At 43.9% G+C, this 25,292-nt stretch overlaps 2 protein-coding genes across 5 annotated transcripts; both read left to right on the top strand.

Moving 5' to 3' along the window:
- asmt2 (acetylserotonin O-methyltransferase 2) lies at window positions 1-4,951 on the top strand. Of its 2 annotated transcripts, none has more exons than XM_084381175.1 (9): window positions 1-441; window positions 568-658; window positions 1,564-1,738; window positions 2,006-2,135; window positions 2,388-2,456; window positions 2,536-2,654; window positions 2,733-2,870; window positions 2,962-3,084; window positions 3,187-4,951. In XM_084381175.1, exons 2-9 carry the CDS (start codon window positions 578-580, stop codon window positions 3,396-3,398), a joined length of 1,047 nt encoding a protein of 348 aa, XP_084237301.1. In that variant the 5' UTR covers window positions 1-441; window positions 568-577; the 3' UTR covers window positions 3,399-4,951. The 2 variants fall into 2 exon arrangements, with proteins under 2 accessions (XP_084237301.1, XP_084237300.1); XM_084381174.1 differs by having other exon boundaries at window positions 2,003-2,135.
- A 2,402-nt stretch (window positions 4,952-7,353) lies between these two features.
- Window positions 7,354-16,310, top strand: jade1 (jade family PHD finger 1). Of its 3 annotated transcripts, none has more exons than XM_084381434.1 (11): window positions 7,354-7,442; window positions 8,888-8,970; window positions 9,752-9,819; window positions 10,598-10,755; window positions 11,234-11,418; window positions 11,558-11,769; window positions 11,949-12,116; window positions 12,319-12,435; window positions 12,774-13,388; window positions 13,523-13,640; window positions 13,754-16,310. In XM_084381434.1, exons 2-11 carry the CDS (start codon window positions 8,922-8,924, stop codon window positions 14,839-14,841), a joined length of 2,778 nt encoding a protein of 925 aa, XP_084237560.1. In that variant the 5' UTR covers window positions 7,354-7,442; window positions 8,888-8,921; the 3' UTR covers window positions 14,842-16,310. The 3 variants fall into 3 exon arrangements, with proteins under 3 accessions (XP_084237560.1, XP_084237561.1, XP_084237562.1); XM_084381435.1 differs by lacking the exon at window positions 7,354-7,442 and adding an exon at window positions 7,492-7,744; XM_084381436.1 differs by lacking the exons at window positions 7,354-7,442; window positions 8,888-8,970 and adding exons at window positions 8,977-9,143; window positions 9,258-9,382.
- Window positions 16,311-25,292: the final 8,982 nt, after the last annotated feature.

Genomic DNA, 25,292 nt, shown 5'->3' with positions numbered 1-25,292 from the left:
TATCCTTAAAATCTGATTACACATTTTTTTCTCAAATGTAATCCCAGTTACATGTAATCTATTACCACTTCCTGTCCACCTCATGTTGGCGTGAAGTCACTGCCCTGTGCGCACACAGCTCAACAGCGCCCCCCCTGCTGCTGCGGATGCTCCCTGAACTGCAGCCTCACACTGACTCGTGTGTGTTTCAGGTGAAGCTTCAGTCGCTGCTGTTGTTTCGCGATCATCACAGCTGCGACCCAACAGGAAACTGCAAGAACCGGACACGGGATGTGTTTAACCCGGTGCTGATCCATCGATTATCTCGAACCGAGCTCATCCCAGACAGCAGCTCCTGAACACAACACCGACATCTTGGCTGTTTGGGCTGAAAACTGCCCCCTAAAAAAAAAAAAAAAACCCTCCTCACGGATCATCTTTAGAGGCTTTCTAGGAAACCAGGTGAGTGTTGAGCTCATAAACACAGGTGTTCGTCCACATTTTAGATGCAGGAGTGGATGCAGAGTGAAGTTGTTTGGATTCCTGCAGATTAAAAAGGTTTTTTTGTTTGGTTCGTGTCTCCATCAGGAGGGCAGAGATGGCAGAGCATCTGTCCCAGAGTGAGCTCGACTACCCATTCAAACTTCTGGAGTATTTCAACGGCTTCAGGGTCTCAAAGGTGACATCTCACACTTTAATTTAATTCATATTTAAGATGCATTCTGCAGAAATGCATCCAGGGTTGTTACCTGCATGTTTTATTGGCTGCAAACAGTGATTATTGCCTCAGTTAATTGATTTTTTGATCCATAAATTATCCCCAAAGAACCAAGTGGACATTTTCATATTGCAGTTTTGTGTTTGATGAAGCTAATCTCATGCAAAAATACAAATTTCAAAAGTTGAAACCAGTAATTTTGGGATATTTCTGCACACAAAGATCATCAGAATGAATGAAGATTAATTGTCTTGTGATGTTTTGTTTCCGATATCGATCAATCGGTCGATACGGCCTGCACCGATACATTTTTTGCGACGATTTCAGTAACCTTCGCTGAGATTTTGATGATTATAAATCTCCCCGAGCATCTTTTTCTAAATTATAATCTCTAAAAAAGAAGTTAAGTTATTGCCCAATTACCAATATATCTGTGATTGGCCGACATCGGGCTCTAAAAAATGCACATCACACTCTTATTTTACTCGTTTCATCGTCTGTAATGATACAAAAGTTTGGTATTTTTATGATTTAACGGTCATCAGTGATCGAAATCTTGTCAATGTCTCAATTTTGCTTTGAATTTTCAGGTGAACTGTCCCTTTAAATTAGCTAAAATGCTAATATCAGCATGCAAACGTGCACACAATGACGATTCTGACATATTAAGTGGATCTTTACAGTGTTAACCATGTTAGCGTGTTAGCATGCTAACATTTGCTAATTAGCACAGCCGAGGCTCATGGGAACACCGTCAGCTGTGACCTGACGTTGATGCTATAAACAAGCGACAATAAAAAACAACAACACAATGGAGTAATAAAAGAAACTGTTGGTGTTGATGCTTCAGTGTGTTCGTCCTCCAGGTGATCTTCTCCGCCTGTGAGCTGGGAGTGTTTGACCTCCTGCTGAAGTCTCAGGAGCCTCTGAGCGCCCAACATGTGGCTCAGGAGCTGAAGACCAGCGAGGACGGGATGGAGCGGCTGCTGGACGCTCTGGTGGGCATCGAGATCCTGGAGGTGGAGAACACGAAGGGCACAGGTGAGGAGGACGAGGAGGGGGGGGATGTATGTGGACACCTGAGCAGACCTCTTCAGACACACGTGACTGTGAGACTATCTGCATTAAATCTACACATTTGAGAAGCTTTAGGTGAAGAACGTTTGGTATTCAGCTTGAAAAACGACACGATTAATTGATTATCAACGTAGTTTCGCTTCAGTTGTCTCTTGCTCGACTAATCGACTCAGTTATAATCTGACGCGCTGATCTAAAGTTGTTAAATGTGAACGTCCTGCGTTACAGCAGCTCTGTACAGCAGCTCTGACGTGGCCAATCTCTACCTGGCCAAAGGCAGCGCCAAGTCTCTCCACGACATGATCATCTACCAATCGCAGACCATCTACCCGCTGTGGAACAACATGGTGGACGCTGTCAGGTGAGTGGATGAGGTAGCGTGACCGGAGAGAAGATGGACCTAAAGTTAGCAGGATGTCGCTGCTCCACCGGGACTTTTAAGTGTTTTCAGAGCTCAGCTGCAGCAGAAGAAGTGACGTTTGTCTGGCTCTTTAATGTTTGAGACGTAGGAACTGAAGTCTAAACTTATAAAGTCATCTGTAGGTGAGCTAATATCCTCCGGAGCTGCTGGAGTTCATCTCAGTGATCACAGCTTTCTGTCTCCTCCACTCAGAGAGGGGAAGAACCAGAATGAGAAGACCTTCGGCCTCCCGCCAGAGGAGATCTTTCAAGCTATTTACAGGTCGGTGCATCAGACGTGTGGTTAGTCTGTAACGTCGTCACTCTGTCCTGTTGAATCCTTTTGTTTGATCGTCAACTAGATCAGAGGAGGAGATGCTGAAGTTCATGGGTCTGATGAACTCCTCGTGGGTCCTCGACGGACACGACATCGTGACAGCGTTCAACCTCTCCACCTTTCACAACATCGTAGATCTTGGAGGTACGAGAAAACATTAGTGATTTCACACTACACACAGTGAATCCTTGTTTTCATTATTCATGTCTGAATAACTCCCAGGATGCACCGGTGCTCTGGCCCGTGAGATGGCGAAGGCGTATCCCTCCTCCTCCGTCACGGTGTTCGACCTCCCGCAGGTCGTCGAGACGGCTCAGAAACATTTCTGTCAGGAGAACGATGCTGTCGTGTTTCAAACAGGCGAGCCTCGAAAAATAAAATACAACTTAGATAAAGATTTATTAAACGACTGTTGACTGAAGCTGTCGTGTATTTTCTGTTTCTGTTGCAGGAGACTTCTTCTCCGGTGAGATCCCTCCTGCTGACCTGTACGTTCTGGCCAGAATCATCCACGACTGGCCCGAAGAGAAGTGCCTGACGCTGCTGAAGAGGATCTACGACACCTGCGAACCAGGTGAGTGTAAGAGTGCAGGTGAATCTGAACTCCTGACCCCCAAAAAACTTTGTTGATAAACGCTGAAACGCTCGGTGTCTTTTTGTCCGTCGTCCTCGTCAGGTGGCGGCGTTTTGCTGGTGGAGGCCATGCTGTTTGAGAACAGACGCGGGCCCGTCATGGCTCAGATCTTCTCCCTCAACATGCTGGTGCAGGCGGAGGGCCGGGAGCGCCCGCCGTCCGAGTACACCCGCATGCTCACCAAGATCGGCTTCCGCAACGTGCAGGTGTGCCGGACCGGGAAGTCGTACGACGCCATCCTGGCCGTCAGATGAGCTCAGGACTGAGACCTGGACGGCCTCTCGGGAAAGTTGAACTTGAGCTTTTCAAGGCCTTGAGGAGTTTGGGAGGTGGACTCAAACATATCAATGGTGGCACGTGAATCTCAGTTTATGATTTTGAGATATTGTAAACAAAATTCAACTTGTTTTTTTCAAAGATCGCACTGATACAAACCTTCTGGACTGAAGTTGCTGCTAGATAATATTTTTAAAAACTCGTTCTGCATCTTTGTAAAAGAATCGGATACAAAATGTTGCATCAGACTCGATTCTAGTTCAAGTAAATTTTTGACATTTTGGGAATTTTAAATCTTTCTTTCAATCTTCTCGTCGATAGCGAGCGTTTCCCAAAATGTGGTGTCAGTTTTTGATACTTTATAAATGCACTGATACATTTTTTTTTACTTTGTCGCCTGTAACGTTCTCAAAAATATCAAAATATGATATATATGCTCCTTATCAGCCGTCACAGCCACGTATCACATAAACCAGAATCAGACACTCGTGTCATGTTACATTACAGTGTTATCTTGAGTATCATGGAGGTGTATTTAAAAAAGATGTAAACAGATTATTGACGAGCTTTTTATGAATATTCAGGCAGATTTGGGACGAATATCACATAATGACAGTGTGTAAATAATTCTGTTTTTACAAGAAGTGTTGTATTTATAATCCTGGACTGGCTGTTGTTGTTTTCTATCTTATTTTCACCTTGAACAATTTCTTATATATATATTTTTTAGAGATATACAAAGAAAATAAAAAAGAGCCCCCTAAACGTGTCATTAAACTGCAACATTTGGATTTAATCTAGTTAAAACCAGCGATAGGACGCACTGTGACCAAATACATCTATGCAAACATGTTATTTTATGATATAAAATCTGTTTTTTAAGTCAATATCATCAAGTTGTTGAAGAATACAAGATAAAAGAAAAGGATGACATCACTCGTACGGGAGCTGACTGCCATTTTCTTTATCCTGAAGAACAATCAGCCATTTTGTCCCATCTTATAATCCATAAATCATTTTTCTCTCAGTCTTTAGTCGTGAAGTCAGTCTTCAGTTACAATTGTGTGGATTTATTTTCATTCTGGTGTCGTTTCTACGTCACAAAACAATCAAACCAAACCCGTGAAGAACAGTAACGAAGCACGGTTTTCAGAAAAACACTGAGTTTTTGAGATGTGTGTTGTGACTGTGTTTCCTCTCCACTGCGATGCGTTCAGGTTCCCTCTCCGACTGTCAGACTGCATGTACATCAGACCTTGTATCTTCACTGTACCTCTGCTGTTCCTCCTCTGCTGCTGCTGCTGCTGTTCAGATGTTTAAAACCTGTTTCTTATCGGTGTCTGTTTGTTTGTTGCATCACATGTTTACAACAGAAAATAATCTTCATCATCTCAGCTGTCACGTGTTGAAACTGGAGAGGAGCAGCGAGGTTATTGTGTGTGTTATTTGTGTGATGTGTCATCTTCTGGATCGGCGCCTGGTTCTGTAACCTCCATCTTCTCCTGATCATTCACATTAAATCAAACACGGACTTCTTGTTTGTGGTTCATTTATTAAAAATGTTGTTCGACGCACGTGTAAACAACATCTGGACGCCCCAATGACACCTGTATATTGTAGCTTTTCATCACAACAGGACAGTTTTTAATTAATAGTAGTGTTTTTATTGTGTTTTGTTAGTTTGCACAGGTTAAAATTATACAATATATGTTTAGATAGAAGGAAAAATGCCTTTTTTAAAATAATTATTGATCTTTTGCAAGAAGTTTTATAATTCTGGATTGTTTGATATTCATTTCTTAATATTATTTTCACTTTTTGACCAACAATTTTCTTACATATCTTTCTAGAGACACACAAACAAAAAGGAAAACATACACAAAGTGCAGCGTTTACATCTAATCTACAGATAAGACTGTTTTCCTGACTTTAAGGACGATGTCATTTAAAGGACGACACAGTTTCATCCTGTTTTACTTTGTTTATATGTGGCGGACCCTGCCACCCTTCTAGCTTGTTTATTATCACCTCATTAATACTGTAAATATTAAAATTCTGAGTTTGAATTTCTTCTCAAAAACTACATAGTGCCCCTTTAAGGAAGATGTCATTTAAATTGAACGGGGAAAAACTAAGTAAAGATGTATCTGCTCTTTCGAGGTTGTTTCATTTGATGAATATCAGATAATTGGGGAATAAGACGTGAAATAATGAGATGTTCCTCTTATAAATCTATAAAAGTAGAAATGTTGGACTCACAGGTCGAGTTTCTTGTCACAGGAGCTCGGGTGCAGAGTTTTAGGGCCAGATGTCGTCTCAAAAGGTCGACCTTAATTTCGAAATGTCAAGTTTATTCTCGACATTTTGACCTAATTTTCCCCCTCACCCCCGGCGCTAATACTCTCCCACAGATCTGAGTGTTTTGGAGCGATATTAATTCACATTTCCTTTTTTAAATCACAGCTTTAAGTGTCGTTGGTGGTCGTGTCCCTTTAAATAGATGAAGCTGTGAGCAGTCGCCAAAAAAGGGAGTGACCGTCAGTCAATGGGACAGCTGCGTCCAGGGCCGGAGCTCAGATCTTAGACACACTGAGGTCCTGAACCCCCCCGACCATCCAACCACCAGTATAAATGTGACTACAGTATAAATGTGACTGTAGTATAAATGTGTACAATAATCACTTAGGAAATAATATCTGTGAAAACTGGACTCAAATTCTGACAGAAGAAGAGGATAGTAACAAAAATGGCCGATTTTGGCTTAAATGTATTAAACTTATTTCTATTTATCATAATTTATAGTTAATTATATTTAGCCAATTAATTTCACTGTTGAGAAACAATGAAAGGGTTCATAAAACATTTATCAAGCGCTCCAAATAATGTTTATGAATGAACTACACAGTATTTATTTACCATTTACAAAGTGTTATGGACATAAATTGCCAAATAAATGGTTTATAAAGCATTTTATTGTGAAATAACTATAAACTCAAGATTGACTAACTATAAATTTAATTTTTTAGTAGTTTTAATTGGTTATTTTAATGATTTGACAGATATAATGTATTATGACCATAAATTGCCAAATAAATGGTTTAAAAAACATTTAATTGTGAAATACCGATTGACTCAAGTTTTATTAACTATAAATTTGCCAAGTTTTAGTCTATATAATAGTTTATTTTAATGATATGACAGATATTATAAAGTGTTATGACCATAAGTTGCCAAATAAATGCTTTATAAAGCATTTCTTTGCTTCTGAACAGTAAAATAACTATTAACTCAAGTGTTATTAACTATAAATTGAATAATTTAGTCTGTATAATAGTTCATTTTAATAATATGACATATTATAGAGTATTATGACCATAAGTTGCCAAATAAATGGTTTATAAAGCATTTATTTGTGAAATAACTATTAATTCAAGTTTTATTAACCATAAATTTAATTTTTTTAGTAGTTTTAATTGGTTATTTCAATGATTTGACAGATATTATAAAATATTATGACCATAAATTGACAAATAAATGGTTTATAAAGCATTTAATTGCTTTTTAACAGTAAAACAACTATTAACTCAAGTTTAATTAACTATAAATATGATGTTTTAGTCTGTATAATAGCTTATTTTAATGATTTGACAGATATTATAAAGTATTATGACCATAAGTTGCCAAATAAATGGTTTACAAAGCATTTAATTGCTTTTTAACAGTAAAATAACTATTAACTGAAGTTTAATTAACTATAAATATGATGTTTTAGTCTGTATAATAGTTTATTTTAATGATTTAACAGATATCATGAAGTGTTCCTTCATCCAGACCTGAGCGGCGCCTCTGCCGCCCTCCAGCGGCCGCCCGGCGCCGCCGCAGCCCGGGCTGGGTAACCTCCTCCCCGGCCGCCGCCGCGCTGTGTTTGTGTATGTGGAATGCGGGTCAAGCGGAACTCACGGCTGAAACTGCGCCTCGCATCAAACTCAAAACACCGGCTCGCATCGGCCCGACGTGCTCCTGTATGTACCGTCCACTTTCTTCTCAACTCGTCACGGTTTTAACTCGCGTGCATATGTGCCAAGAAGGTTCTGGGCGGGCTGATTTGAGCGAGTTTATGTCTCGCTGGTGTTGGTCGCACTAGCAAAGTCCGCTAGGAAAAACGCGACATCGTCATTTAAAATGGCGCCAAAGATTAACCTGAGCCAGTGGATCGCTGGTGGATCTGCCACACTGTGCCCCGCTGGCTAGCCGCACAGATAGCAACAACAACACTCTCGTGTGCATTAATATAACTTTATTCACGTGTTCACGTTGATTTCAGGTCAGTTTGTTTGGATCAGTCGTTGACCCCTAACCTTTGACAGGATAGCTGGCTTTAGGGGGCTACACGGTTGTAATAAACGGGGCGCCGGAGAAGCCAACCCGTATGTTAGCAGCGTTGGCTAATGCTAAGTGCTAACTCCGCTTACGTGGGTGTTAACGTTCGGCTAACAAACTAGCCGATGTTGCTAGCTTAAGTTTAACGTGCAGCATACAAAAAAAAAACATGCATACCCAGCGGGAATCCCTCTTATATTAGCCGGTTTCTGGTTTGTGTTAAATGCAAAATGAATTAGCGGATAATTTGTAGAAGAAAAAAAATCCTTATCGTAAACATTTCCACTGGAGGCGCCGGGTGTGGGTGGGCCCGCACGTTTCATAACGGTAGCTGCTGGGAGATTAGCCAGCTAGCTAATGTTAGCTACCCCGCTAGTGTTTGCAGGCTCGTTACAAAATGCAACGATGTGTGTGCTGCTTTTAAGCACGTTTGCGAGCAGCAGGTGAGAACACAATATTGTAGTGCATGTGTGCAACTTAACGCTTAAAAACCAGCTCATTTAGCCTTGCTAGCTCAAAGTTAGCCGCTTGCTAGTTAGCTGATACTTTCTGATGTGTTTTGCCTGAAAAAGGGGCGTCACACGAGCTTGCTGTTAGCCTAGCCTGCTAAGTTATGGTTAGCACTTCTCGCCCCTGTGCAAGCTGGCTGCAGACCCAGAGATATTTCCACTTTTCTCGGGAGTTTAGAGTCCTTTGCCGGTGTGTTTGTGCACGCCTGAGGCTGAACTCGCAGGGCGTATTTTCCTGTGTGTGTGTTGCATGTGGTTACTTCTTGTTGACATCGCTGAACAGTGACTGTGGCTTGGTGCGCTGCCAGATCAATAAGGAAATACTCTAGTCACACTGTTTTGATGTGCTGTTTTCCTCTCTGTGTCCAGGAACTGATATTCTAGCAGAGCAGATAAACATTGAGAGACATAATCAAGATACTAGATTAATAACTGGGGTCAAAATCCATCTCAGAAGATCAGAAAGGGGCTGTTTGGATGAGTAAATGCAAGGAGTGCATCAGGTTTCCCTGTGTAAAGCTTGCATGTCTTCAGTCCCTCCTGTAACGAAACTTCTGGTGTGTTCTGGGTTTGTGAAGTGTCCCCACGCCGGAGCTCCGCCGACAGACCACGATGAAGAGAAGCAGGCACCACAGCAGCAGCGAGGACTCTGACAATGGAAGTAAGCAAACTTTAGTCCCTCCTGACTCATTCATACCACGTCCAAATATAGACCTGAATGAGGTTTGTACAGCGGCTCTGCCACTTCCTTAATTTGACGAGTGAAACTACAAAGTGGCACCGTGAGGTCAGAGGATCATCCTTTAAATACCACACATCTATTTTTGACTGAAAGTAAGTCATTATATAAAGATAAGAAGTCAGTATTCATCTGTACGAGTCACATCTCGTCCTTTCATGGAAATGTGTCTTCCATCTTGTGTCATTAAATGTCTTCTTCGTGTACAGGAAGGAGACAGAAAAAGGAAAAGAGAGGAGACAGATGGACAAAGATTAAGGAAAAGAAAGAGAGACTCCAGTCTGAGAGACAGAGTAGTGACAGGAGGCTCATTTGGACCTTTGAAGACACTCTGGTCGGTCAGGCACAACTCTGACATCAGTGATTAAACATGTAGATGCTTCTCTGAATGTCCAGTTTATCTGATATTAATGCAAACTGTGAGAGCTCGTCCTGTCACTTGTGCGTCACACAGATGATTTTAAATGCTAAATAACTGCTGCTACTGTTCATTTTTATAAGCTTAAAGTCAAACCGGTGAAAAGGAAAGAAACAGAAACAGAAAATATCAGTTGGGACATTTTGACTATTCAAATGAGCTCCTAAAGTTTCCCTTGTGGGGGAAATCCATACGTTTCTGATGATGTGTAGTTGTTTATCAGAACAACAAGCAGACGGAGAAGAAATGCTGAGATGTTTAACACTCCCGTTGTTTCTCCTTCAGGTAATTCAACCTGCTGGTCCCAACATTCATCACAGCCCAGGAGGGGGACGGGGCAGAAACCCTCGGAGGTACGTCGGCTTCAGCTCGTTATCATGATGATGTCATTCTTGTAGCCTGCTGACATGTTATTTCTTTTTATTTTCTGGATCTTTTGGGGGGAAACGACCTTAAACACATGATTATTTTTTATCAGAACAAAAGGAATTTGATAAATAATCTTAAATATTGAAGGAGCACACTTAGGTCTGACATTAACACCCTCGTTACTGTGATCGTCCATGTTGTAACGTGGGCACTTGAGGTGGAAACAGACTCGCTGTTATCTGCCTGTACAGTCTGTGGACTTGGTCCCTGCAGGCCACTGTACACACCCTGTGACCAACCAGCCAATCAAATTGAAGCATAACAATGACTCTGATCTAAGCCGGATCCTGATTGGCTGGTTCCTGTTCGTCAGTATGTACACAACGTGGTCTTTTTTTCTTTAACCCTGTGTAAACACTGATATACAGGATCTCTGTGGGGAAAACCACAAGTGAACCACAAAAACTGTGTAATTGCGCTGTTATAACACTGATATACCAGAGTTTTTGTGGCTATATGATTACTTTAAAGAGTATTTGATGGTGTTACTTCATTTATAAAGTTTCTCTTTGTGTTTTCTGAGCCTCATATTTCACGTCAGAAGCTAAAGCACGATCCTAACGCGTTTCCTCTAAAATCTGTAAACCGTCATACAACAAAAACAAACATTTTTCCAGAGAAGTTTCCTCTCCAGGCAGAGTGACGGCGCTGTGTTATTCTGTTTTGTTCTGACTCTTGTTTTTTTACTTGCGACTGCTGCAGGTTTTCAGGACAGACCTGATCACAGCCATGAAGGTGCACGACTCGTACCAGCTGAACGTTGAAGACTACTATGTCCTCGCCGACCCGTGGAGGCAGGAGTGGGAGAAGGGCGTCCAGGTCCCCGTCAGCCCGCAGTCCATCCCGCAGCCCGTCACCAGGTAGGACAAAAGAAAGAAAGACCGCTTTGGGACCAAGAAATGTCTCTTCTAATCCCCTGTTGTCCAGGAGAGGCTAGTTTAAAACCGGTTTCTTGAGGGAGTCGTTGTTTTGATCCGATTTGATTTGACACACTTGTCACAGACGTACGTAGACACATCATATATTTAGATGTGAAAGGTTGACGGTTGCAGGCGCTCTTTTATCTGGCATTTCAGGTTGTATTTTTGTAGATGGCAGGTCCTCCTGACTTGAGCAGGATCGACTGCTGTGAGGAGAGTGTAGCAGCCGGATGCTTAAATCTTATCTAGGTCACGTTTGCTCTTTGATTTCTGTCTCGTGTTACGGCACAAAAAATCTCTCCAGGCCAGAAAAAGGCCAGGAAATCTCAAAGCACCATGAAACGTTGCTCTTTTCGCTCCGTACCATACTGTACATGCAGGACTGTGAACTGAAATGTCTGTCGTCTGTGCCCTGCAGGGTGTTGGCAGAGAAAGGAAAGGAGGTCATGTTCATCAGGCCAAAGAAGTTGATCCGGACGTCCGGCGCCGAGGCTCTGGGCTACGTGGACATCCGGACGCTGGCAGACGGGATGTGTCGCTACGACCTGAACGAGGAGGACGTGTCCTGGCTGCAGATCGCCAACGAGGAGTTTGCAGAGATGGGTGAGTCATAGAGCGGATGTTTGGACTGAGGCTGATGTTTGTGTCAGCATGTCTTTAAAAACTGAAAAATCAGAGCATCTGAGCGTCTGAGAGGATGTTGGATGTTAAAATGGAAACTAAACTGTGTTTTTTTTCCCAGCCATGCCGCCGTTGGACGAGATCACCATGGAGCGGGTGATGGAGGAGTTCGAGCGCTGCTGCCACGAGAACATGACGCACGCCATGGAGACGGAGGAGGGTCTGGGCATCGAGTACGACGAGGACGTGGTGTGCGACGTCTGCCAGTCGCCCGACGGCGAGGACAACAACGAGATGGTGTTCTGCGACAAGTGCAACATCTGCGTTCACCAGGTCAGTGGTCAACGACACGCAGGATTATTTAACACACTGTGGTCACAAGCGAAATGAAAGTGACGCTTCTCATATTTCTGACCTGCTGACTCTGCGTCTTCACTTGTTGCTGCTGTATTGATTTCTGCTTGCTGCCTGGAAGCTGAGCCTCCCCGTGGTTGTGTGTTTCTCACCATCAGGCGTGTTACGGCATCCAGAAGGTCCCAAAGGGCAGCTGGCTGTGCCGGATCTGCGCCCTCGGCATCCTGCCAAAGTGCCAGTTGTGTCCCAAGAAGGGCGGAGCCATGAAGCCGACCCGAAGTGGAACCAAGTGGGTCCACGTCAGCTGTGCCTTGTGGATTCCAGAGGTGAACATAAAATCTACCTCTTCACAGTATTTCTGTATATGTGTGTGTATTTTTTTGACAGCACAGACACTAACTGGAGGTTTTATTCCTGCACACACGATGATGATTTTTCTCTCCGCACGTTGATGTATTTGCATTTCTAAACGAGTCTGCGCCACCTGCGCTGACACGTGAACGATAATCTATTAAATGTGCTGCGCAGGTGAGCATCGGGAATCCAGAGAAGATGGAGCCGATCACCAACGTGTCCCAAATTCCCAGCAACAGATGGGCTCTGATCTGCTGCATGTGCAAAGAGAAGACGGGAGCGTGTATACAGGTAGAGTCAGCGCTCATGCTTCACAAAGACATTTAATGAGACGTGAAAAAGCAAAGTGTGAGTCAGCGTTGTTAAAACTGAGACACCTCAGAGCGTCTCTGCTGCTTTTCACAACCAAACAAATGAGGAGAATGAAACTGAGATGACTTCACAGCTCAGCAAGACACATCAGAAATGTTTATTTCAGATTTATATTTGAGGTTGGATACACAATATTTTGTAATTCTCGTTTTCTGATCATTAAGAAGGTCCTTTTGATGCATATTAAATGAGTTTGAGTCATATTGTACTGTGTGTTTTAAATGTTTGAAGCTCTAACGATGTGTTTGCCGCTGCAGTGCTCAGCGAAAAACTGCCGGACTGCCTTCCACGTGACGTGCGGCCTCCACGCCAGCCTTGAAATGAACACCATCCTCACCGAGGACGACGAGGTCAAGTTCAAGTCCTACTGCCCCAAACACTCCGGGCTCGAGGGCGACGAGTCCAGAGACCGAGACTCAGGAGGAGAGGAGGAGAAGGAGAAGGAGAAGGAGAGCACCAGAGACAAGAAGGGCAAGAGGAGAGGCAGGGTGAGAGGGGAGGAGGACGCTGCCGCCTCCTCGTCTTCGTCATCCTACGTGGCTCCTCAGATCATCAACAGAGCGCCCAGCGACGCAGAGCAGCTCACCGCCCAGCAGGAGAAGAGAGTCAACATGCGTAAACTGAAGCTGGAGGCGATGGAGGAGGACTTCTACCAGTACGTGGAGGTGGAGGACGTGGCCAGTCACCTGAAGCTGGCTCCGGAGGTGGTGGACTTCCTGTACCAGTACTGGAAGCTGAAACGCAAAGCCAACTTCAACCAGCCGCTCCTCACGCCCAAGAAGGACGAGGAGGACAGCCTGGCACGCCGCGAGCAGGAGGTGCTGCTGCGACGACTGCAGCTCTTCACGCACCTCCGTCAGGACCTGGAGAGGGTAGGTTTCTACTGCTAGTAACGTGACTTATGAGTTATTTTGAAGCAGAACCATGTTGTTGTAGGTTGATTGAGGAAAAGTAAATAACTACAATTAGAAAGAATAAAAGCATTTCATTGTTGTTGCTCCTTCAGGTGCGTAACCTGACCTACATGGTGACTCGGAGGGAGAAGATGAAGCGCTCGATGTGGAGAGTCCAGGAGCAAATCTTCCAGCACCAAGTCCGACTGCTCGACCACGAGCTGCTCACAGGTGAGTCAGCAAGACGAGACAACGTTAGAATTAAGAAAGTCTTTATAGCTTCTCGTTCTGGTACATTTTTTACTGTGTGGCTTATCTGACTACGTCACTTCTCCGTGTTGCAGGAGATCCCTCAGCGAAGGACTTGGAGAAGCTCTTCTCTCTGGGCTGGTTGTCCTCTCAGGGCTCCCAGTCTCACTCTGGACTGAAAACCAAACGATCTTCTCTAAAGCAGGAAAAAAGGAAAAGCAGCAGCAGCAGCAGCGACAGAAAAAGCCTCTCTGACTCCCCGCACACTCACAGGAAGGACAATCTGAGCAAACCACTGGAAATGAAGGACAGTAAAGGCTCACGAATCAAAGAGTCTGCACCTGCTGAGGCCATCAGCGACGCCAAAATCCAAACCTCTGAGCTCAGCGCAGAGATTCAGCTCCCAAAGCTTCAGAAGCCAGAGGTTGTTCAGGAGACGATCACCGTCAAGCTGCACAAACTGGAGAGCAGGAAAGCCCCGAGGAGGGAGGCCCCGGGGCCCGAACACGAGGCGCTGGCCAGACGGAAACGAGACGACCACGAACAAGAGGAGAGGAAGAAGAAGAGGAATAAGGATGTGATGGAGAGCTTCAGCAGCAGCCAGATGAAGAGCAAGCTCGGGTCAAAACATCTGGAGAAAACCGTTTCCATCAGGCTGGTCGACATCAGGAACTCTGACAGCGACGACTACTTCCTGGATGAACGAATAACGAAAAGAAGCTCCGTCTCTCTGGACGTGAACAACACTAAACTCCACAGAGCCGGCGTGGTGTCGGTCGCCGCCGCTGCCACCAAAACTAACGGCTGGCTGAGGAAAAACCACGCCAACGGCTCGCACACGCCCAACAGACCAGTGGCGGGACATCTGAAGGGCTGGGGGAAGTTCAGGATCCCAAAGAGGAGCGAGAGGCCTCTGATGAAGGACGAGGAGGACGAGGAGGAGGAGGAGGAGCACCACAAGCCGCTGCTGAGGCCGCTGACCAACACGCCGGAGCCGTCGTACCCGAGGACGAGACTCCGCACGGGGACGGAGAACGACGGCTACGCCTCCGACTCCAAACCCGGCGAGGGCGACATGGAGCCCTGCCTGAAACGATGCCACTCCCACCAGCTGAGGGGCGACTCGTCTCTCGGCCGGCGCTACGGGTCTGACATCATCCGCCGAGGCGTGCTGGCCTCCTGACGGCGGAGCAACACTTAAGAAATAAGCTGCACTGTGTTAGTCGGAAAAGAACGACGGTCGCTCTTTGTACCTTTATTTTTCTGGATGAATCGTAAAAAATGCCTAGATTAAAAACAGAGCTGATATTTATTTTTTATTTGTAACATATGTAAATCTGGGAAATATTTTACTTTTTACTTTATTTTGAGCTAGTTTTTCTTATTTTTTTTCCCTTAAAGGAACAGTTCAGTCTGAAATAACAGCTCACTCGTTATCTCCTGTGGATGGAAAGTCGGGATAACTTGCGTTGTCCACAAAACATTTCTGGAGCTTCACAGCAAAACAACTGAAGCAGCTGGAGACTGGAGAAATCATAAAATGTCTCCATACAGCTCGTCTGGTGAAATCCAAGTCTCTGGAAGCACCGAGATCATAAATTCATCTTAAAAAGACGTCATTTACATCGTTTGTAAAGCAGAAATCTTCACAGTAGCCGCTAAGCTAAAAGCTTTAGTGTGCACCTCGTCTGAAGTTTGACTTGAGGATGTAACTTGATTAAACTGAAATGTGGATACATCCGCTTCCCAAACATCTCTGTTCTAGGATTGATTTTCCTTGAACAATCAATATCTAATGTCAGTAATTTGGAGTAAATGTGTGATTTACTCCAAATTATCATAAAAACATTTATCTGCACCTTTATTCCTACAGCTCAGAGAGCTTGTCTGGAGCCCTGTGACGGCAAAGACGCCGAAAAAATTGATAAATGTCTACAGATATCACGATAATGTTATTGTGAATTCGTTGAGCTGTGAAGCTCCAGAAATTAAACTAAACTTTCCATCAGTGAGCAGATAACGACTGACTTTTCATTTCTGCGCCATCTGTTCCTTTAAAAAGTAGAAAGATGTCAAGTTGCCACTTAAACGCTCGCTCAGATATTTACAAGCAAAAGCATCAACGAGGGAGAAGTTGTGATCGTTGCTTGGGACCATAAGCTTGCGATGTAATTAGTTGTTTTTCTTTGATAGTATTAAAACTCAGTTGCACTTAGTCGCAGAAGCTGACACAGATAATCTTCATCCTGTCAGTGGAGTAGGACTCTATAGGTCTTTTTTTTTTTTTTTTATCAAGCTTCATCAGCTACAAACAGGAAGTCAAACTGCCCTTTTATCGCTGTTTAAACTCCAGCTGTCACCATGTCTTCAGATTGTTGATCCTGAACTAGGAAAGTTCGGAGTGACTCGTTTCACTTGTCATCAGCAATTAAGTGTAATTGAACTGCGATCGTATCCATCATGTGCCTAACTTTAATTTGCACTACGAGAGGACGGCACAGGTGTGAGGTATGAGTAGATTATTTTTACACTGAAAACTGAGAAAAAAAGTGTTTTGTACCCTCGGCCGCTGCTGTACTACTGTTATGCAAAATGAAACCTGTTTTGTCTTTGGTCTTAAAGAGGAATAAAAACTCTGGAGGACTTAAATCATCTGTGTGTCATCTGTGTTCATCTTTACCAGCTGTTTACAGGACTTTTGGTATAAATATTTAAAAAAAGAGAATCTGCAGCTATTTCAATTAATCAAACTGCTCAAATGTGAGGATTTTACTGTTTTCATATCTATCACTTTTGCAAAGAAAAAAGTTTTCTTTGAAAAAAAAGGTTACCAGGAGAATTTTTTGGCTTCTTTTCATCTGTGGGAAAAAAAATTCACTTTTTTTTTCTTTGAAAAAGTGAGAAAAAAAAACGTTTCTGAAAATTTTGGAAAAAATTCTAACTTTTTCAAAAACGTTTTTTTTTTTTTTTTATGGATTTTTTTTTTTCCCCTAAATTTTTGGGGAAAAAATGAAACTTTTTCAAAGAAAAAATGAAAACTGATAAAATAGGTCTGAAATGGACAAAAAAAAATTCCAGGAGAATTTATTTTTACCTTTTCATGTGTGACGTAAAACATTTTTCACACACATTATTTTTAACATGTAAGTCGTTGTTCTGTATAAACATTTTCATTATCAATAATCAATGATTTGGTCTGTAAACATTTAGAAAATTAGTAAAAAACAACAACAATGTTATTGTTAGGGTTATGGGGCCCAGCCTTAAGCCAGCCTCATGAAACATTGTCCCTCTCACTAAAATATTCACCAAAAATACAAATTCCAAATTCCCAAAAAAAAATCGGCCGACGTTTTCATGAAAAAGGCAACTTTTTTCATTAAAATATTCACCAAAAATACAAATTTCACTAAAATCCAATAAAAACTGCTGGCCTTTCTTTCGCCAGTATGGACAACATCTGTGTTCAATTTCGAGTCAATCCGTCAAAAGACGACCGTAACCCTAACCCTAGCCCCATAACCCTAACCCTAGCCCCATAACCCTAACCCTAGCCTCAGCCTTAAGCCAGCCTCATGAAACATTGTCCCTCTCACTAAAATATTCGCCAAAAATACAAATTTCACCCGAATCCAATGGGGACTGCTGTGTCTCGTTCAGCCAGTATAGGACCACGTCTGGGAGAAATTTCGAGTCAATCGGTCCAAAGACCTGGAAGCTATTGAAAAAATCGGCCGACGTTTTCATGAAAGATGCCATTTTTTCTTTAAAATATTCGCCAAAAATACAAATTCCACCAGAATCCAACCAAAACCGGCGAGCCTCATTCCACCAGTGAGGAGGACATGCGTGTGCAATTTCGAGTCAATCGGTCAAAAGACGACCGTAACCCTAACCCTAGCCCCATAACCCTAACCCTAACCCTAGCCTCAGCCTTAAGCCAGCCTCATGAAACATTGTCCCTCTCACTAAAATATTCGCCAAAAATACAAATTTCACCCGAATCCAATGGGGACTGCTGTGTCTCGTTCAGCCAGTATAGGACCACGTCTGGGAGAAATTTCGAGTCAATCGGTCCAAAGACCTGGAAGCTATTGAAAAAATCGGCCGACGTTTTCATGAAAAAGGCCATTTTTTTCTTTAAAATATTCACCAAAAATACAAATTCCACCAGAATCCAACCAAAACCGGCGAGCCTCATTCCACCAGTGAGGAGGACATGCGTGTGCAATTTCGAGTCAATCGCTCAAAAGACGACCGTAACCCTAACCCTAGCCCCATAACCCTAACCCTAGCCCCATAACCCTAACCCTAACCCTAACCCTAGCCTCAGCCTTAAGCCAGCCTCATGAAACATTGTCCCTCTCACTAAAATATTCGCCAAAAATACAAATTTCACCCGAATCCAATGGGGACTGCTGTGTCTCGTTCAGCCAGTATAGGACCACGTCTGGGAGAAATTTCGAGTCAATCGGTCCAAAGACCTGGAAGCTATTGAAAAAATCGGCCGACGTTTTAATGAAAAAGGCCATTTTTTTCTTTAAAATATTCACCAAAAATACAAATTCCACCAGAATCCAACCAAAACCGGCGAGCCTCATTCCACCAGTGAGGAGGACATGCGTGTGCAATTTCGAGTCAATCGGTCAAAAGACGACCGTAACCCTAACCCTAGCCCCATAACCCTAACCCTAACCCTAGCCTCAGCCTTAAGCCAGCCTCATGAAACATTGTCCCTCTCACTAAAATATTCGCCAAAAATACAAATTTCACCCGAATCCAATGGGGACTGCTGTGTCTCGTTCAGCCAGTATAGGACCACGTCTGGGAGAAATTTCGAGTCAATCGGTCCAAAGACCTGGAAGCTATTGAAAAAATCGGCCGACGTTTTCATGAAAGATGCCATTTTTTCTTTAAAATATTCGCCAAAAATACAAATTCCACCAGAATCCAACCAAAACCGGCGAGCCTCATTCCACCAGTGAGGAGGACATGCGTGTGCAATTTCGAGTCAATCGGTCAAAAGACGACCGTAACCCTAACCCTAGCCCCATAACCCTAACCCTAACCCTAGCCTCAGCCTTAAGCCAGCCTCATGAAACATTGTCCCTCTCACTAAAATATTCGCCAAAAATACAAATTTCACCCGAATCCAATGGGGACTGCTGTGTCTCGTTCAGCCAGTATAGGACCACGTCTGGGAGAAATTTCGAGTCAATCGGTCCAAAGACCTGGAAGCTATTGAAAAAATCGGCCGACGTTTTCATGAAAAAGGCCATTTTTTTCTTTAAAATATTCACCAAAAATACAAATTCCACCAGAATCCAACCAAAACCGGCGAGCCTCATTCCACCAGTGAGGAGGACATGCGTGTGCAATTTCGAGTCAATCGCTCAAAAGACGACCGTAACCCTAACCCTAGCCCCATAACCCTAACCCTAGCCCCATAACCCTAACCCTAACCCTAACCCTAGCCTCAGCCTTAAGCCAGCCTCATGAAACATTGTCCCTCTCACTAAAATATTCGCCAAAAATACAAATTTCACCCGAATCCAATGGGGACTGCTGTGTCTCGTTCAGCCAGTATAGGACCACGTCTGGGAGAAATTTCGAGTCAATCGGTCCAAAGACCTGGAAGCTATTGAAAAAATCGGCCGACGTTTTAATGAAAAAGGCCATTTTTTTCTTTAAAATATTCACCAAAAATACAAATTCCACCAGAATCCAACCAAAACCGGCGAGCCTCATTCCACCAGTGAGGAGGACATGCGTGTGCAATTTCGAGTCAATCGGTCAAAAGACGACCGTAACCCTAACCCTAGCCCCATAACCCTAACCCTAACCCTAGCCTCAGCCTTAAGCCAGCCTCATGAAACATTGTCCCTCTCACTAAAATATTCGCCAAAAATACAAATTTCACCCGAATCCAATGGGGACTGCTGTGTCTCGTTCAGCCAGTATAGGACCACGTCTGGGAGAAATTTCGAGTCAATCGGTCCAAAGACCTGGAAGCTATTGAAAAAATCGGCCGACGTTTTCTTGAAAAAGGCCATTTTTTTCTTTAAAATATTCACCAAAAATACAAATTCCACCAGAATCCAACCAAAACCGGCGAGCCTCATTCCACCAGTGAGGAGGACATGCGTGTGCAATTTCGAGTCAATCGGTCAAAAGACGACCGTAACCCTAACCCTAGCCCCATAACCCTAACCCTAACCCTAGCCTCAGCCTTAAGCCAGCCTCATGAAACATTGTCCCTCTCACTAAAATATTCGCCAAAAATACAAATTTCACCCGAATCCAATGGGGACTGCTGTGTCTCGTTCAGCCAGTATAGGACCACGTCTGGGAGAAATTTCGAGTCAATCGGTCCAAAGACCTGGAAGCTATTGAAAAAATCGGCCGACGTTTTCTTGAAAAAGGCCATTTTTTTCTTTAAAATATTCACCAAAAATACAAATTCCACCAGAATCCAACCAAAACCGGCGAGCCTCATTCCACCAGTGAGGAGGACATGCGTGTGCAATTTCGAGTCAATCGGTCAAAAGACGACCGTAACCCTAACCGTAGCCTCATAACCCTAACCCTAGCCCCATAACCCTAACCCTAACCCTAACCCTAGCCTCAGCCTTAAGCCAGCCTCATGAAACATTGTCCCTCTCACTAAAATATTCGCCAAAAATACAAATTTCACCCGAATCCAATGGGGACTGCTGTGTCTCGTTCAGCCAGTATAGGACCACGTCTGGGAGAAATTTCGAGTCAATCGGTCCAAAGACCTGGAAGCTATTGAAAAAATCGGCCGACGTTTTCATGAAAAAGGCCATTTTTTTCTTTAAAATATTCACCAAAAATACAAATTCCACCGGAATCCAACCAAAACCAGCGAGCCTCATTCCACCAGTGAGGAGGACATGCGTGTGCAATTTCGAGTCAATCGCTCAAAAGACGACCGTAACCCTAACCCTAGCCCCATAACCCTAACCCTAACCCTAGCCTCAGCCTTAAGCCAGCCTCATGAAACATTGTCCCTCTCACTAAAATATTCGCCAAAAATACAAATTTCACCCGAATCCAATGGGGACTGCTGTGTCTCGTTCAGCCAGTATAGGACCACGTCTGGGAGAAATTTCGAGTCAATCGGTCCAAAGACCTGGAAGCTATTGAAAAAATCGGCCGACGTTTTCATGAAAAAGGCCATTTTTTTCTTTAAAATATTCACCAAAAATACAAATTCCACCAGAATCCAACCAAAACCGGCGAGCCTCATTCCACCAGTGAGGAGCACATGCGTGTGCAATTTCGAGTCAATCGGTCAAAAGACGACCGTAACCCTAACCGTAGCCTCATAACCCTAACCCTAGCCCCATAACCCTAACCCTAACCCTAACCCTAGCCTCAGCCTTAAGCCAGCCTCATGAAACATTGTCCCTCTCACTAAAATATTCGCCAAAAATACAAATTTCACCCGAATCCAATGGGGACTGCTGTGTCTCGTTCAGCCAGTATAGGACCACGTCTGGGAGAAATTTCGAGTCAATCGGTCCAAAGACCTGGAAGCTATTGAAAAAATCGGCCGACGTTTTCATGAAAAAGGCCATTTTTTTCTTTAAAATATTCACCAAAAATACAAATTCCACCGGAATCCAACCAAAACCGGCGAGCCTCATTCCACCAGTGAGGAGGACATGCGTGTGCAATTTCGAGTCAATCGCTCAAAAGACGACCGTAACCCTAACCCTAGCCCCATAACCCTAACCCTAGCCCCATAACCCTAACCCTAACCCTAACCCTAGCCTCAGCCTTAAGCCAGCCTCATGAAACATTGTCCCTCTCACTAAAATATTCGCCAAAAATACAAATTTCACCCGAATCCAATGGGGACTGCTGTGTCTCGTTCAGCCAGTATAGGACCACGTCTGGGAGAAATTTCGAGTCAATCGGTCCAAAGACCTGGAAGCTATTGAAAAAATCGGCCGACGTTTTCTTGAAAAAGGCCATTTTTTTCTTTAAAATATTCACCAAAAATACAAATTCCACCAGAATCCAACCAAAACCGGCGAGCCTCATTCCACCAGTGAGGAGGACATGCGTGTGCAATTTCGAGTCAATCGGTCAAAAGACGACCGTAACCCTAACCGTAGCCTCATAACCCTAACCCTAGCCCCATAACCCTAACCCTAACCCTAACCCTAGCCTCAGCCTTAAGCCAGCCTCATGAAACATTGTCCCTCTCACTAAAATATTCGCCAAAAATACAAATTTCACCCGAATCCAATGGGGACTGCTGTGTCTCGTTCAGCCAGTATAGGACCACGTCTGGGAGAAATTTCGAGTCAATCGGTCCAAAGACCTGGAAGCTATTGAAAAAATCGGCCGACGTTTTCATGAAAAAGGCCATTTTTTTCTTTAAAATATTCACCAAAAATACAAATTCCACCGGAATCCAACCAAAACCGGCGAGCCTCATTCCACCAGTGAGGAGGACATGCGTGTGCAATTTCGAGTCAATCGCTCAAAAGACGACCGTAACCCTAACCCTAGCCCCATAACCCTAACCCTAACCCTAGCCTCAGCCTTAAGCCAGCCTCATGAAACATTGTCCCTCTCACTAAAATATTCGCCAAAAATACAAATTTCACCCGAATCCAATGGGGACTGCTGTGTCTCGTTCAGCCAGTATAGGACCACGTCTGGGAGAAATTTCGAGTCAATCGGTCCAAAGACCTGGAAGCTATTGAAAAAATCGGCCGACGTTTTCATGAAAAAGGCCATTTTTTTCTTTAAAATATTCACCAAAAATACAAATTCCACCAGAATCCAACCAAAACCGGCGAGCCTCATTCCACCAGTGAGGAGCACATGCGTGTGCAATTTCGAGTCAATCGGTCAAAAGACGACCGTAACCCTAACCGTAGCCTCATAACCCTAACCCTAGCCCCATAACCCTAACCCTAACCCTAACCCTAGCCTCAGCCTTAAGCCAGCCTCATGAAACATTGTCCCTCTCACTAAAATATTCGCCAAAAATACAAATTTCACCCGAATCCAATGGGGACTGCTGTGTCTCGTTCAGCCAGTATAGGACCACGTCTGGGAGAAATTTCGAGTCAATCGGTCCAAAGACCTGGAAGCTATTGAAAAAATCGGCCGACGTTTTCATGAAAAAGGCCATTTTTTTCTTTAAAATATTCACCAAAAATACAAATTCCACCGGAATCCAACCAAAACCGGCGAGCCTCATTCCACCAGTGAGGAGGACATGCGTGTGCAATTTCGAGTCAATCGCTCAAAAGACGACCGTAACCCTAACCCTAGCCCCATAACCCTAACCCTAGCCCCATAACCCTAACCCTAACCCTAACCCTAGCCTCAGCCTTAAGCCAGCCTCATGAAACATTGTCCCTCTCACTAAAATATTCGCCAAAAATACAAATTTCACCCGAATCCAATGGGGACTGCTGTGTCTCGTTCAGCCAGTATAGGACCACGTCTGGGAGAAATTTCGAGTCAATCGGTCCAAAGACCTGGAAGCTATTGAAAAAATCGGCCGACGTTTTCATGAAAAAGGCCATTTTTTTCTTTAAAATATTCACCAAAAATACAAATTCCACCAGAATCCAACCAAAACCGGCGAGCCTCATTCCACCAGTGAGGAGCACATGCGTGTGCAATTTCGAGTCAATCGGTCAAAAGACGACCGTAACCCTAACCGTAGCCTCATAACCCTAACCCTAGCCCCATAACCCTAACCCTAACCCTAACCCTAGCCTCAGCCTTAAGCCAGCCTCATGAAACATTGTCCCTCTCACTAAAATATTCGCCAAAAATACAAATTTCACCCGAATCCAATGGGGACTGCTGTGTCTCGTTCAGCCAGTATAGGACCACGTCTGGGAGAAATTTCGAGTCAATCGGTCCAAAGACCTGGAAGCTATTGAAAAAATCGGCCGACGTTTTCATGAAAAAGGCCATTTTTTTCTTTAAAATATTCACCAAAAATACAAATTCCACCAGAATCCAACCAAAACCGGCGAGCCTCATTCCACCAGTGAGGAGCACATGCGTGTGCAATTTCGAGTCAATCGGTCAAAAGACGACCGTAACCCTAACCGTAGCCTCATAACCCTAACCCTAGCCCCATAACCCTAACCCTAACCCTAGCCTCAGCCTTAAGCCAGCCTCATGAAACATTGTCCCTCTCACTAAAATATTCGCCAAAAATACAAATTTCACCCGAATCCAATGGGGACTGCTGTGTCTCGTTCAGCCAGTATAGGACCACGTCTGGGAGAAATTTCGAGTCAATCGGTCCAAAGACCTGGAAGCTATTGAAAAAATCGGCCGACGTTTTCATGAAAAAGGCCATTTTTTTCTTTAAAATATTCACCAAAAATACAAATTCCACCAGAATCCAACCAAAACCGGCGAGCCTCATTCCACCAGTGAGGAGCACATGCGTGTGCAATTTCGAGTCAATCGGTCAAAAGACGACCGTAACCCTAACCGTAGCCTCATAACCCTAACCCTAGCCCCATAACCCTAACCCTAACCCTAACCCTAGCCTCAGCCTTAAGCCAGCCTCATGAAACATTGTCCCTCTCACTAAAATATTCGCCAAAAATACAAATTTCACCCGAATCCAATGGGGACTGCTGTGTCTCGTTCAGCCAGTATAGGACCACGTCTGGGAGAAATTTCGAGTCAATCGGTCCAAAGACCTGGAAGCTATTGAAAAAATCGGCCGACGTTTTCATGAAAAAGGCCATTTTTTTCTTTAAAATATTCACCAAAAATACAAATTCCACCGGAATCCAACCAAAACCGGCGAGCCTCATTCCACCAGTGAGGAGGACATGCGTGTGCAATTTCGAGTCAATCGCTCAAAAGACGACCGTAACCCTAACCCTAGCCCCATAACCCTAACCCTAACCCTAACCCTAGCCTCAGCCTTAAGCCAGCCTCATGAAACATTGTCCCTCTCACTAAAATATTCGCCAAAAATACAAATTTCACCCGAATCCAATGGGGACTGCTGTGTCTCGTTCAGCCAGTATAGGACCACGTCTGGGAGAAATTTCGAGTCAATCGGTCCAAAGACCTGGAAGCTATTGAAAAAATCGGCCGACGTTTTCATGAAAAAGGCCATTTTTTTCTTTAAAATATTCACCAAAAATACAAATTCCACCGGAATCCAACCAAAACCGGCGAGCCTCATTCCACCAGTGAGGAGGACATGCGTGTGCAATTTCGAGTCAATCGCTCAAAAGACGACCGTAACCCTAACCCTAGCCCCATAACCCTAACCCTAGCCCCATAACCCTAACCCTAACCCTAACCCTAGCCTCAGCCTTAAGCCAGCCTCATGAAACATTGTCCCTCTCACTAAAATATTCGCCAAAAATACAAATTTCACCCGAATCCAATGGGGACTGCTGTGTCTCGTTCAGCCAGTATAGGACCACGTCTGGGAGAAATTTCGAGTCAATCGGTCCAAAGACCTGGAAGCTATTGAAAAAATCGGCCGACGTTTTCATGAAAAAGGCCATTTTTTTCTTTAAAATATTCACCAAAAATACAAATTCCACCAGAATCCAACCAAAACCGGCGAGCCTCATTCCACCAGTGAGGAGC

This window comes from Pagrus pagrus (assembly GCF_965226575.1).
Source record: "Pagrus pagrus genome assembly, chromosome: 18".
NCBI lineage: Eukaryota > Metazoa > Chordata > Actinopteri > Spariformes > Sparidae > Pagrus > Pagrus pagrus.
This window is presented reverse-complemented; position numbering and strand designations above follow the sequence as displayed.